Below are 15,381 nucleotides of genomic sequence, written 5' to 3' on the forward strand. Positions count from 1 at the left end.
TATTAATACTTGCTAAAAGCTAATCTTTTTTTTTTATCTCTCCCCCCCACACACACCCCCTGGCCCCCTTCAGGTTGCCGCTCTACCTAGCATCTTTTTTTGTCAGTCTACTTTTCCTGTTGGTGAATGTAACGTGTGCAGTGCTTGTGAGAACAGATAATTCAGAACGGAAAATCATTGTATTGGTCAGGGTTGCTATTAATGACACACTGTTTGTGCTGTGTGCCATATCGCTCTCCATTTGCCTCTACAAGATTTCCAAGATGTCTTTAGCAAATATTTACTTGGAATCCAAGGTAAAGTACATCTTAAACATTTTTTTAAATTTGGGGGGAAAATAGTACTGCAGTGAAGATAAGTGAGTGATCTATGTTGAAAGATCCCCCCCTCCAATGCCCCAGCCCTTGCCTCATTGAGCAAAGATTAAAGCAAGCCATTTCAGGTTATGGTTTAGGACAAAGAATTATTCCACTAAGCCAATGTGATTTTGTTTATTTAATTTACATATACATTTATGAGCTGTCTAAGGTGACTTACAGTTAAAATGTGCAACAGTTTTTTAAAAATTAAAAATACTTTAAAACAATTTGAAAACTAAAAACAATTAAAAGCAGCACCAACAGCAGGAAGTGAGAGCAGAAGGGAATCTTCAAAACGGTGTGTGGAGCTAAGAGATTTAGCCAGCAATAGAACCCCTATCCAATGCAGGGCAGGAGAAGCATGGAGGGGATCGTCCCATCCGTGCTTCAGCTGCCCTGCATTTGCAGCTAGACAGCTGATTTCAGCTGTCTAGCTGCGGGAAGTCGGAGGGTGGGAAGTGGCGGCTGGACTACACGTTGGATGTGTTGTACTGGCTTCCCGACTTCCCTGCCTCGGCATGCTCCCAGGAACGCCCTGTTTTCGCCACTCTGCGCTCCTCTTCTGAGTGCAGAGCATGGGGCTGTTCCACGCTGCCTATGAGGCAGTGCTGAAGGGATGAAGGTTGGTTCTCAGGGAACCAACCTATCCTGTGGCTGTCCAGCCACTGACTAGCAGCCATAGAACTGTACCCTAAACATACTAAAAGACTATACATAATAAAAATGTTTTAACAGTCCGCCTAAAATTGAACAGAGAAGGGGCTGACCTAACTGCCTTTGGAAAACAGTTCTACAGGCAGGGTCCTGCCACTGAAAAGGCCCTGTCCTGTGTTCCTGTCAGCGTAACCTCTCTTGGTGGTGGGACATGCAGAATGACATCTGGAGAAGCACTTAAACTATGGGCAGATTCATAGGAGGAGGTTGTCTTTCAGATATCCTGGCCCCAATACATTTAGGGCTTCATAGGTAAACACCAGCATCATGGATTGTGCCTGGAAACTGACTGGCAGCAGTGCAGTAGATGCAAGACTGGTGTAATACAGTTTATGTCCTTTATATTAGCTTTAGGTTGTAATTCTCTACACACTTAACGGGGAATAAATCCCATTACAGAGCCACTTTCACAAGATATAATAATGCAATTGTGTACATGCCTACTCAGAAGTAAGCCCCTTTGAGTGCAACGGGACTTGCTCCTAGGTAAGTATGTATAGGATTGTAGCATAAGAATGCATTTTTAGCTCTAATGTGGGGTTGGTTTTACTTAAAAAAAAATATGTGATGGAACATTGAAATCAGGGTTGAGTAAGTCCCACATAGTGGGACTGACTTCCAAGTAAATATACATAGGATTGCACGGTTACAGTCTGAGCAATCTTTTGCTCAGAAGTAAGTACTACTGTATTCAGTGGGTCTTACTCATAGGTCACTGGGCATAGGATTGCAGCCTTACACAGGGATGTCACTGCTCCATTTCATTGAGACTGCTGGGAAATAAGGTTGTGGCTTGTCTGTGAAGATGAACCACCTCATGGAACCACCCTTCATCCATGCATATTCACTTTTCTCCTTTCTGTGTGTTTGCATGTTTGCGTAAGTATGAAAGCAATCCAAGAGAAACAACGTCCATTTCTAAAAAGTGAACAAATACTATTAATAGGTGTACTGAAAATTAAATAATAAATTGCTATAATTTCCAATATGTGATTTATTATAATGGTTTTATAATGCGTGGTGCATTTAATAAAGCAGTTATAATAGGGCTTGTGGCTGCAACAGCCATGCAGGAGTTCAGCTAATGGGTATTGCACCAAACCAAACTTTTTGACAAAGCTATAGCATTCCTTAAAGAAAGATATTATATTCTGGTTGCAGATTAGAAGGTTCAATAATAACATGCTGCCACTGAGTCAGACCTGGGATCTTATACATATAGTATAAGAGCTCTAAGCCTTGTCACACCTTAAACATCCTGACTGTGAGAATATAACTGGATGGTTAAGGATAACCAATCCATGTTAAGTAATGTTCCAGCATATACCCTTCCTTGAGACACTTACTGCTATTTTTAAATAGGTTCTCTTCTGTCTTGGATTTTATTATGAGTTCATATTGTGAGTCAGCACTTGTGCAGGAATAACTCAGGATGGCATTGCTCCTGGTTTAAGGAAGTGATAATCATTTTCAGATTTCCAGGTATCACCCCAAGACATTTTTCAGTATACATTGAGGATCTCACAAATTGTTGTTGTGATCCTAGGTCCAAAACTGGTAGATCTACTGGATTAAGATGGAATATAAAGGAGTGATCTTGCACACACAGTGACCTTTTGAGATTCCTTTGACCAAAGTACAGATGGGGAAATTAAAGCTTCTGCTGGTGCAATTCTTCTGTCTTTAGTCCTGCTTCAATAATGGCACATAAACCTAGGACAACCACTAAACTGACACAGAGCACATATCTACAGTACAGAATAACATTTACTATTTATTAATTTCTCACATTTATAACCCATCTTTCCTTCAAGAAATGCATGACTGGGGACATGGATGAGGTTACCTCCCTTACAAGAATCTTGTGAGGGAGGTAAACCTGTGAGTGTGTGACTGGGTTAAGATTGCCAAGTGAGCTTCATGGTCTGAGTGGAGATTCAAACCTAGGTCTCTCCAGTTCAAGTCCAACGCTCTAACCACTATTGGCTATTATCTCACTCAAGTGAATTCTGGGAAATGAAGTTTCATGACAGTGGGTTAGAGATCTCTTTCAAATTCTCAGAACTCTCACAATTCCTGCATCTTGTAAAATAACATCCTGAAAAATGCCAGTTTTTATGTCCTTCTGTTTTTAGCTATGTCAAAGATGCGGGTAAAATGTGAGGGGAAGTTTCTATCAGCTTGAGGCCCTCTCAGACTTCCGTAGCTACAGTGTTTAATCTCCAACACTCCAACACAGAAGGGTCCAGAGATGTACACAGCAATAATTTCCTCTTTTAAGTATCTCCTGCTGAGTGCAGCTGTCCCACCATAGCTATCACAGCCCTTTTGTACTTCTAGGTTTTGGTTCCTTTTAAAATATCAGAGTCCTTTAGTTCAGCAAAATGTCATTTACAGCAAAGTATTAAATTGTTTTCTTCAGGCTGACAGTTTTGTAATGCAGTATGTTTAGATACAGGAAAGTAGGCTACATGGGAACACCTAGGGCCACAGTGCGTAATCTCAAATACTTAAAAGAAAACAAACAAAATTTAGACCCATCCCAGAATATAAACAGAAAACAAAAAAGTTGATCTATAACAAAGGCAGTAATCCTGTGTACACTTCCCTGGGAGTGAGCTCCACTGAAAACAGTGACCTGGCACACAGGAACCAACACGCACATTTCTGCCTGCTGCATTTTCAACAACCCATGGTTTGTTAACTGTGGGTTGCTGACAACATGCAAGCTGGGTCAGTGAGACTTACTTCTTTATACACATGTCTGTGGAGGATTGAACTAAAACAATATTATATAAATATTGATTATAATCAAGAAATCTAGATTATACATTCAGTGCAACTGACAAGCTGTGGCTGCCACATCCATCATATAACATCTTTGTTATATGCTTAACATAATTAAGGGTGCAATCCTATCAAGATAGGTGGCCAAACTGCGTATCCAAAGCAAGGCAGGAGAGGCACGGGGGGATCGTTCCCTCCGCGCCTCTCCTGCCCTGCTATTTTTCACTAGACAGCCGTTTTCGGCTGTCTAGCCACGGGGGGCTGGGGGAGCAACCAGGAGAGGAAGCTGCCGTATGACACATTGGATGTGTCGTACGTGCAGCTCCACTCTCCCTGCCCCCACCCCTTTTCAGTTGCTCTGTGCTCCTCTTCTGAATGCAGAGGACGAGGCTTCTCCACACTGCCTTGGAGGTAGTACGGATAAGGGGGGAGGTCGGTTTTCTGGGAACCAACCTTGGAACATGGGCTCCGAGATAAGTTCCCAGAAATGAGCATATAATGAGCATATCCTGTGGCCCTCTAGGAAGCATCTAGTGGCGATAGGATTGCTCCCTAAAACTGCCAAAAGTAAATGTAATTAAAAATAAAAACATAAGAAGAGCCCTGTTAGATCAGGCCAAAGGTCTATGTAGTCCAACATTCTGTTCCCCACAGTGGCCAACCAGCTGCCTTTGGGAAGTCCACAAGCAGGGCATGGGTGCAATAGCGTTCTCCTGCTCATGTTCACCAGCAACTACTATACAGAGACATGCTGCCTCCGATATTGGAGGTGATATATAGCCATTATAACTAGTAGCCACTGATACTGTTCACATTCTCCTTTCCACAGCTGAGTTCTTAACAGAATGATAGAGTTGGAAGGGACCTACAAGACCAAGGAGTCCAACCCCCTGCAGGAATCCTGATTCCCAGGCAGTCTCCCATCCAAGTACTAACCAGGGCTGACCCTGCTTAGCTTCTGAGATCAGCAGCTATGCTGGCTGGGGAATAGGAAGCAGATAGACTAGATAGGTGTCTGAGCTGATCCAGGGCTGAGATGATATTGTTGTCTAGATCACCGTAAAATTCTGTAAATGAGGCAGGCTGATGACATGATAAAAGCCTCATCTGGAAGCATCCAAGTGGTGAACACCAATAAGTCTAGCCCACTCCTCCAGCAACAACAGACTGCCGTCTTCTGAACTATTTGCTTTTCTAAAACATTTTTTGAAAGTTGTTCATGTCCTTTCCTCCACATTACTGCAGGCCATATCTACGCTTTAAAAAAAGGAAGTTGTTGTTCAGTCGTTAAGTCGTGTCCAACTCTTCGGGACTCCATGGACCATAGCACGCCAGGCCTTCCTGTCCTCCGCTCTCTCCGGGAGTGTGCTCAAGTTCATATTCATTGTACCGGTGATGCTATCTAGCCATCTCATCCTCTGCTGTCCCCTTCTCCTTTTGCCTTCAATCTTTCCCAGCATCAGGGTCTTTTCCAGGGAGTTTTCTCTTTGCATTAGGTGGCCAAAATATTTGAAATTCAGCTTCAGTATCTGTCCTTCCAATGAGCACTCAGGGTTGATTTCCTTTCGGATGGACTGATTTGACCTCCTTGCAGTCCAGGGGACTCATAAGAGTCTTCTCCAGCACCACAGTTCGAAAGCATCAATTCTTCATTGCTCAGCCTTCCTTATAGTCCAGTTCTCACAGCCATACATTACTACTGGGAAAACCATAGCTTTGATTATATGGACCTTTGTTGGCAAGGTGATGTCCGTGCTTCTTACTATGCTGTCTAGGTGTGCCATAGCTTTCCTCCCAAGGAGCAAGCGTCTTTTAATTTCATGGCTGCAGTCACCGTCTGCGGTGATCTTGGAGCCCAAGAAAGTAAAATCTGTCACTGCTGCCATTTCTTCCCCTTCTATATGCCAGGAAGCGATGGGGCCAGATGCCATGATCTTCATTTTTTTAATGTTGAGTTTCAAACCAGCTTTTGCACTTTCCACTTTCACCCTCAACAAGAGGATCTTTAGATCCTCTTTGCCTTCTGCCATTAAGGCAGTATCATCTGCGTATCTGAGGTTGTTGATAATTCTCCCAGCAATCTTAATTCTGACCTGTGATTCATCCAACCCGGCATTTCTCACGATGTATTCTGCATATAAATTAAATAAACTAAATTAAATATACAGCCTTGTCGTACTCCTTTCCCAATTTTGAACCAATCGGTTGTTCCATGTCCGGTTCTTACTGTTGCTTCTTGACCCTCGTACAGGTTTCTCAGGAGACAGGTAAGATGGTCTGGTACTCCCATCTCTTTAAGAATTTGCCAGAGTTAGTTGTGATCCACACAATCAAAGGCTTTAGCATAGTCAATGAAGCAGAAATAGACGTTTTTCTGGAATTCTCTGCTTTCTCCATGATCCAGCGAATGTTGGAGGTTTGATCTCTAGTTCCTCTGCCTCTTCGAAACCCTGTTTGTACTTCCGGTAGTTCTCGGTTCACATACTGCTGAAGCCTAGCTTGTAGGATTTTGAGCATCACCTTGCTGGCATGTGAAATGAGCGGTAGTTTGAGCACTCTTGGGCATTGCCCTTCTTTGGAATTGGAATGTAAACTGACCTTTTCCAGTCTTGTGGCCACTGTTGAGTGTTCCAAATTTGTTGGCATATTGAGTGCAGCACTTTAACAGCATCATCTTTTAGGATCTTAAATAGCTCAGCTGGAATACTGTCATCTCCTCTAGCTTTGTTGTTAGTAATGCTTCCTAAGGCCCACTTGACTTCACTCTCTAGGATGTCCGGCTCAAGTTCAGTGACCGCACTATCATGGCTATCAGGGACATTAAGATCTTTCCTGTATAGTTCTTCTGTGTATTCTTTCCACCTCTTCTTAATCTCATCTGCTTCTGTTAGGTTCCTGCCTTCTTTGTCCTTTATCATGCCCGTCTTTGCACAAAACGTTCCCTTGACATCTCCGATTTTCTTGAAAAGATCTCTACTCTTTCCCATTCTATTGTTTTCCTCGATTTCTTTGCATTGTTCATTTAAGAAGGCCTTTTTGTCTCTCCTGCTATTCTCTGAAACTCTGCATTCAGTTGGATATATCTTCCCCTTTCTCCCTTGCTTTTTGCTTCCCTTCTTTCCTCAGCTACTTGTAAAGCCTCATCAGACAGCTACTTTGCTTTCTTACATTTCTTTTTCTTTGGGATGGATTGAGCTGCTGCCTCCTGAACAATGTTACGGACCTCCGTCCATAGTTCCTCAGGCACTCTGTCTATCAGATCTAATCCCTTAAATCTATTCCTCACCTCCACTGTATATTCATCAGGGATATGATTTAGGTCATACTGGAATGGTTTAGTGGTTTTCCCTACATTCTTCAATTTAAGCTGAAATTTTGCAAGAAGCAGCTCATGATCTGAGCCACAGTCAGCTCCAGGTCTTGTTTTGACTGACTGTATAGAGCTTCTCCATCTTTGGCTGCAAAGTACACAATCAATCTGATTTCGATATTGCCCATCTGGTGATGTCCATGTGTAGAGTCGCCTCTTGTGCTGTTGGAAAAGAGTGTTCGCTATGATCAGCGTGTTCTCTTGGCAAAACTCTATTAGCCTTTGTTCTGCTTCATTTTGTACACCAAGGCCATGCTTGCCTGTTATCCCAGTGATTTCTTGACTTCCTACTTTAGCATTCCAATCCCCTATGATGAAGAGGACATCTGTTTTTGGTGTTAGTTCTAGAAGGTGTTGTAGGTCTTCATAGAACCGATCAACCTCAGCTTCTTCGGCCTCAGTGGTTGGGGCATAGACTTGAATTACTGTGATGCTGAATGGTTTGCCTTGGATTCGTACTGAGATCATTCTATCATTTTTGAGATTGTACCCCAGTACTGCTTTTCCCACCCTTTTGTTGACTATGAGTGCTACTCCATTTCTTCTGAGGGATTCTTGCCCACAGTAGTAGATAGAATGGTCACCTGAATTAAATTTGCCCATGCCTGTCCATTTTAGTTCGCTGATTCCCAAGATGTCGATGTTCAATCTTGCCATCTCATGTTCGACCACCTCCAGCTTACCTTGATTTATTGACCTTACATTCCAGGTTCCTAAACAATATTGTTCTTTACAACATCGGATTTTGTTGTTGTAAACCTACCAGACACATCCACAGCTGAGTGTCCTTCCGGCTTTGGCCCAGCCGCTTCACTCTTTCTGGCACTACTTGGAAATTCCCTCTGCTCTTCCCCAGTAGTATATTGGACCCCTTCCGACCTGAGGGGCTCATCTTGCGGCATCATCTCTTTTAGCCTTGTGATACGTTCCATGGGGTTTTCTTGGCAAGAATACTGGAGTGGGTTGCCATTTCCTTCTCCAGTGGACCACATTTTGTCAGAACTCTCTGCCATGACCTGTCCATCTTGGGTGGCCCTGCACAGCATAGCTTATGGCTTCACTGAGTTACGCAAGCCCCTTCGCCACAACAAGGCAGTAATCCATGAAGGGGAAAAAGAGGAAGTAGTAAACAGTTAATCCCCTTCACACCTTCTGCCACAGCAGTCTACCTTTGTAGGTTAAGTATCAGCACATCTCAGAGCGTAGAGCTAAAAGAAACCTGCAGGGTTTAAAAACACACATCTGGAATGAAAGCTACTTGAGGACTAGCACCTGTTCCCTAAAACAAAGTACCACGGTATTTCCATACCCAGTTTCCAAATACGAATATGCTAATACATGTTTTTTTTTCTCCTCTAGGGTTCATCTGTGTGTCAACTAACAACAGTAGGGGTGACTGTTATACTACTTTATACATCAAGAGCTTGTTACAACCTGTTCATATTATCATTTTCTCAAAGCAAGACAGTGACATCTTTTGATTATGATTGGTATAATGTATCTGATCAGGCAAGTATAACATTTTCTTCCAACGACAAAGATGTTAATTCATGCAGTGATACTTCATGGCATAAAAGTAACATCCCTTCCCCACACACCAAAGTGCTTTGCTATGAAGAATAATTTGCCACAAGGGGCTCAGCTCAGGACCTCTTCCTTGTGCAAGGCAGACACTTAAATAGTAACTGCCAATTGTATCTAATGCAAAAGTGTTTATAAGATTTTAGACAAAGTTTAGCCATCTTTTATTAAAAAGAAGCAGTAGAACTTTCGTTGGAGACTTGTAAGACTTGTTTACATGTTTATATCATTTGTAGTCCAGGGTGTGTTAAAACTAGGGATGTACGAAAGTCACTTATGTCCCTCCCCCCGAAATTCTCTCTGGCCGGCTCCACTCCGCGGAGATTCCGCAGAGCCACTGGCCGGGGCCTCCCGCAGCTGGACATCCAGCCGCTAGGCAGCCTACAGGGATGCAAATGGCGGCAGCCATAGCCGCCACCATTTGTGTCCCTGTATTTTGCTGTGATAGGCTACGTAAATATTTACGTAGCCTATCACAGCAACAACAACAAAAAAAAAGCTAACGCAAATGGTGGCGGCTACGGCAGCTGCCATTTGTGTTCCCTTTTTTTTTTTTTGCCGTGATAGGTTACATAAATATTTATGTAGCCTATTACAGCAAAAAAAAAAAAAAGGGGACACCAATGGCGGCCACTACGCCATTTGCGCCCCTCTTTTGTCGTAATAGGCTATGTAAATATTTACATAGCCTGTCACATGGCAAAAAAAAGGGAATGCAAATGGCCGCCGCCATTTGCGTTCCCTTAGTTTTGCCGTGATAGGCTACGTAAATACTTACGTAGCCTATCATGGCTATATGGAAGAATATGGAAGAAGCGAATGGTGGCCGCATCTGCGGCTGCCATTCGCAGTGCAGTGTGGATGGCAGCAGGTAGGTGCTCTGTTCCGGGCCCGTTTCACGGGGTGGGGGGGTGGGAGGCTTCGTTCCACCACGGATTTCGGGGGGCCAAATGCACTGGCATTCGGCCTCACCAAGATCAGTGGCGGAATTCTCTGACATCCCTAGTTAAAACCGGGGGACCCAAGCAGTATAACCACTTTGCCCTGGAGAAAAATAACTCATTTGCCTTGAGGAAAACTATCATGGGCATCTGCCTCATTGTAGCATAACTCCAATAAAAAATTACAGAGATACATGGAAGTCTAAGGCAGAGCTTGAGTTTCAGGCTTACTCGCAGTCTTAAGGGAATGTAATCTGCCAACAGGTCTTTAGCCCAATGGGGCTTTTGATTTTAAAATTTCACTCAAGTCACTGCTATGATTAAAACATTACAGGATGTCAGAGGAATTCCTAACCATGGGAGTTCCTCCCCACCCCCACCCTCAGCAAGGCTATTAGCAGCACAGGGGGTGAGGGGAATTTCATCATGATTGCAGCAGGGGAGGGGAGAGTTAAGCCCCTCTCCTATTACATTAATTTTAAAACCTGGCATACTTCCAAGTGATGTTGTTTAATGTTACATGTTGTTTGGCCTCAACTGTGAGTCAGTCTGAGAAATCCAGAACCAGATCAACTTAGTCATGACTCACTCAGAGGTATAACTCTTCCAACGCAGGACTGAGAATTAGGCCAGTGTATCATTGCACAGTGTATCATTGAGGTTAGGTGTATCTCTATATTCCTTATCTATATTTCTCTCTAAAGCAGCTTGCACTATACAGTCTAGTGTACTACCCAGTTCAGCACTTTCCAAGGAACCACCGAGCAAGAAATCCTGATGTGCAGAATCTGCTGGTCAGAAAATACCTGCAAAATCTGTTGTTGGGCTGGACAGATAGTGCATATTGGTTTATTTAGGCTGAGAAAATTCCAGATGCATCTAAGCAATCTCTGATGCCCATAGTGATCTATCTAATACAGTTGATTCTCACAAAGAATGGGTATGGTTGAATCTCTGCATGCAGAACAGCATGACTGATATGTTTTCCTCCTACATTCTGAAATGGGGCTGGGGTGTAGTAGCTGGCAAATGCTGGATTCAGTTCATTTTAAATATAGTTCACTTTAATTTTGCAACAGGCAGATCTGAAATGCCAACTGGGTGATGCTGGATATGTAGTATTTGGAATAATCTTGTTTGTGTGGGAGCTGCTGCCCACTTCCTTAGTGGTGTTCTTCTTCCGTGTTCGAAACCCTACAAAAGACCTAGTAAGTTATACTTTCCCCCCATTTGTCATACCCACTTCTTAATACTTTAACTGTGAATGAAATAAACTCCATTCTGACACCACTTCTTTGCTTAGTTATAATTGCTCTTCCATGGAACCCATTCTGATGTATAGTTATTAAAGGGAAGAGATGTCGAATCAGTGTTGTAGTGGAGCCAGGGCTCTCAAAATCAAAACGCTGGGACATTTTTATTATCAGGGATGATCTGCCACCCCTTAGACTTCCTTGTTCCCTCTGAGCTTAGCTGCAATCCTCATAGCAGTGAGTGGGAACAGATTTTCCTAGCTACAATAAATTGTTGTGAGCTACTCCATGCACACACATATAAAACGCACACATGCAAACATTCTATCTATCTATCTATCTATCTATCTACCTACCCGTCTGAGATGGAACATTTTTCTCCAATCTCAGTTTACAGTGACTGGGTTCATATAATATGCTAATCCACACTCAGGGTTGATTGTGGGCTGCTGTTGAACCGTGGGTTGTTTGTTGAACGTGGTGTCAGCGTGGTGTCTAAGCCCAGGACATTTTCCACAGGGTGGCTTGTTAACCATGCAGTGTGGCTTATTTTTCTCAAATAAGCCACCTTGAGAACCCATTGTTTGTCTTTGGGTCATTCAGAGTGATTAACAAGCCATCCTGCAGAAAATGTCCTGGGTTCAGACAACATGGTTCAACAACAACCCACACTCAATCAGAGTATGAGTTAGTGTGCTGTGTCAGCCCCACTGGCTCACTATGACATCATTTAAGGACTCATCTTCTAAAGCAGGGGAGGGAAACTTGTGGCCCACTAGATGTTGGACTGCATTTCCCATAATCCCTTACCATTGGCTTTATTGGCTAGGGCTGATGGGAATTGCAGCCCAACAACATTTTGAGGGCCACAAGCTGCCCACCCCATTCTAAGGTTACACTTAAAGCAGAAATTTACACAATGTTAGACAGGAATGTAGATACATCAATGTTACAGTACAGCTACATTTAACATCAAATAACTAGCCATTTGTTGTTCAGTCGTTCAGTCGTGTCCGACTCTTCGTGACCCCATGGACCATAGCACGCCAGGCCTTCCTGTCCTGTGCTCTCTCCCGGAGCGTGCTCAAGTCCATATTCATTGCATCAGTGATGCTATCTAGCCATCTCATCCTCTGCCGTCCCCTTCTCCTTTTGCCTTCAGTCTTTCCCAGCATCAGGACCTTTTCCAGGGAGTTTTCCCTTCGCATTAGGTGGCCAAAATATTGGAGCTTCAGCTTCAGTATCTGTCCTTCCAATGAGCAGTCAGGGTTGATTTCCTTTCGGATGGACTGATTTGACCTCCTTGCAGTCCAGGGGACTCGTAAGAGTCTTCTCCAGCACCACAGTTCAAAAGCATCAATTCTTCAACTAGCCATAGGTGTATGCATAATTAAATGTATACATTCCTTATTAAGAATGGAATGTTTTCCATTCCATCCTTATTGATGGAATGCCCTCAAAAACAACTGCAATGGTAAAAGTTAGAAAGAAAGGAATATAGTAACCCTAAGTATTTTACTAGACTAGATTTTTTTATAACACTATTATAGACCGTCTCGTTTTTACTTACACCAAAATACTGTTTTGTATTGTTGTATATACAAAGTTTTTGTATATAACTAATTTAGCTTTTTCATATGAAGTTTGGTAACCTCCCACCTAAAATTACTACAATGTGTTGTACATGGAGCTGCCTTTAAAAGTGGTCCAGAAACATCAGTTAGTACAAAATGTAGTAAAAAATATAACCCGGAGGAGAAGGCTATCAGTGGCTACTGGTCCTGATGCCTCTATGCTACCTCCAGTAATCAGAGGGAGCAAGCCTATGTACACCAGTTTCTGGGGAACATGGGCAGGAGGGTGCTGTTGCACTCATGTGCTGCTTGTGGGTTTCCTGTCAACAGCTGATTGGCCATTGTGTGAACAGTATGCTGGACTAGATGGATCCTTGGTCTGATCCAGCATGGCTCTTCTTCTGTTCTTAAAATATGGTGGCAACAGTATTCAGGTATTTTGATTGTATAACACCAATATGGTGTTATTTTCATTGGTTTGTTTCTCCAATGTTTGTTTCTAAGCCCAGTTCAAAGTGCTGGCTTTAACCTATAAAGCTCTTCACAGCTTGGGCTCACAGTACCTGGGGGATCACCTCTTCCCATCTGTTCTACCTGAGCCTAAGATTATCAACAGAGGCCCTGTTCAGAGTGCCCTCCAATCCTGAGATATAGCCAGTGGCTACTTAAGAGCAGGCTTTTTCAGTAGAAGCAACTGCATTCATGGACCCCCCCCCCCCCGAGTATGATGTCTTTCCAGCAGCAAGTAAAGACCTTTTTCTTGTCATTGGATTTTATAAATCTCTGTATATCTTTGCTGGGCTGCCACATTGTTTTTTTAAAGTGCAACTTAATTTTTTAGATCATACTGGATGTTGCCTGATACATTGTAGTCTCTGCTTGTTTTTAACTGATTTTTTAAAAATTGTGCTGCATACATACATTCTATGTATGTGGATTTTAAAATTTTTATTGTGTTTTACAAATTGAGAACAAGTTGTTATAGGAAGACTAAGAAATAAAATAAATCATGTCCCAGGCTGGAAAACTAGGCAAACATAATTACATCCACATGTGGGTGGTGTTGTTTTTAAATTAAAAGAAAATGGATGTTTTTTAAAAACTAAAACCAAAAGACAACAGGAATTCCGTCTTGTATCTTTAATAAATCAGCAACATTAGATACTCTGATAGTTTGCCACCAGAGGGAGTACTACCTTGAGATAATAGTAATATACTATGTGCATAACACCGGAAGTACAAGCTGGGTTTCCAAGAGGCAGAGGAACTAGAGATCAAATCACCAACATTCCCTGGATCATGGAGAAAGCAAGAGAATTCCAGAAAAATGTCTATTTCTGCTTCATTGACTATGCTGAAGCATAGATTGTGTGGATCACAACAAACTGTGGCAAATTCTTAAAGAAATGGGAGTACCAAACCACCTTATCTGTCTCCTGAGAAACTTGTACGAGGGCCAAGAAGCAATAGTAAGAACCAGACATGGAACAACCGATTGGTTCAAAATTGGGGAAGGAGTACGACAAGGCTGCATATTGTCGCCCTGCTTATTTAACTTATATGCAGAGTACATCATGAGAAACCCCGGGGTGGATGAATCACAGGTCAGAATTAAGATTGCCGGGAGAATTATCAACAACCTCAGATACGCAGACGATACCACCCTCATGGCAGAAAGCGAAGAAGATCTAAAGAGCCTCTTGTTGAGGGTGAAAGTGGAGAGTGCAAAAGCTGGTTTGAAACTCAACATTAAAAAAACTAAGATCATGGCATCTGGCCCCATCACTTCCTGGCATATAGAAGGGGAAGAAATGGCAGCAGTGACAGATTTTATTTTCTTGGGCTCCAAGATCACCGCAGACGGTGACTGTAGCCATGAAATTAAAAGATGCTTGCTCCTTGGGAGGAAAGCTATGGCAAACCTAGACAGCATAGTAAGAAGCAGAGACATCACCTTGCCAACAAAGGTCCATATAATCAAAGCTATGGTTTTCCCAGTAGTAACGTATGGCTGTGAGAACTGGACTATATGGAAGGCTGAGTGCCGAAGAATTGATGCTTTCGAACTGTGGTGCTGGAGAAGACTCTTACGAGTCCCCTGAACTGCAAGGAGGTCAAATCAGTCCATCCGAAAGGAAATCAACCCTGAGTGCTCATTGGAAGGACAGATACTGCAGCTGAATTTCAAATATTTTGGCCACCTAATGCGAAGAGAAAACTCCCTGGAAAAGACCCTGATGCTGGGAAAGATTGAAGGCAAAAGGAGAAGGGCACGGCAGAGGATGAGATGGCTAGATAGCATCACCGATGCAATGAATATGAACCTGAGCACACTCCGGGAGAGAGCAGAGGACAGGAAGGCCTGGCGTGCTATGGTCCATGGGGTCACAAAGAGTCAGACACGACTTAACGACTGAACAACAACAAATGTGCAAAACAGGAAGTTTATATAGGAAAGTTCAAACAGAATCTAAATTAGCTGGGAAATCCAATGTATTTATTGTTTGATTTCTCCATTCATAAAGATTTACAATAGAGATTTTTTTCTAAGTTTGTATTATCTAAGTCTCCTTATCTAAGTTGACCTTCCCCAATCTGGTGTTCTCCAGATATTTTGGACTTCAATTCCTGTAAGTCCCGGTCAGCATGACCAATGATTAGAAACACTGGGCGTTGAAGTCTAGAACATATGAAGGGCAGGCACCAGGCTAGGAAAGGCTGCTGTAGACAAAATGTGTGCCTCACCTTAATGAGTGAGGCACTGTAGGTGTAAAGAGAGCTGCAGGTTTCTTTCCAAAGTTA

The 15,381-nt window shown here is 42.8% G+C and overlaps 1 protein-coding gene across 6 annotated transcripts in view; it reads left to right on the forward strand.

Annotated features, from left to right (window-relative positions):
* Nucleotides 1-15,381, forward strand: part of GPR137B (G protein-coupled receptor 137B) — a 34,617-nt gene that overhangs the window by 16,679 nt on the left and 2,557 nt on the right. For 3 of the 6 annotated variants that reach the window (XM_084828191.1, XM_084828194.1, XM_084828196.1), the window contains 3 exons: nucleotides 74-296; nucleotides 8,590-8,743; nucleotides 10,836-10,960. In XM_084828191.1, the coding sequence (XP_084684317.1) occupies nucleotides 74-296; nucleotides 8,590-8,743; nucleotides 10,836-10,960 (502 nt within the window). The remainder of the gene's footprint in view (nucleotides 1-73; nucleotides 297-8,589; nucleotides 8,744-10,835; nucleotides 10,961-15,381) is intronic. The other 3 variants (XM_084828193.1, XM_084828195.1, XM_084828192.1) reach the window with 2 other exon arrangements.

Source organism: Heloderma suspectum, chromosome 1 (assembly GCF_057233095.1).
Source record: "Heloderma suspectum isolate Gila_16-S chromosome 1, 16-S_ref, whole genome shotgun sequence".
Classification (NCBI taxonomy): domain Eukaryota; kingdom Metazoa; phylum Chordata; class Lepidosauria; order Squamata; family Helodermatidae; genus Heloderma; species Heloderma suspectum.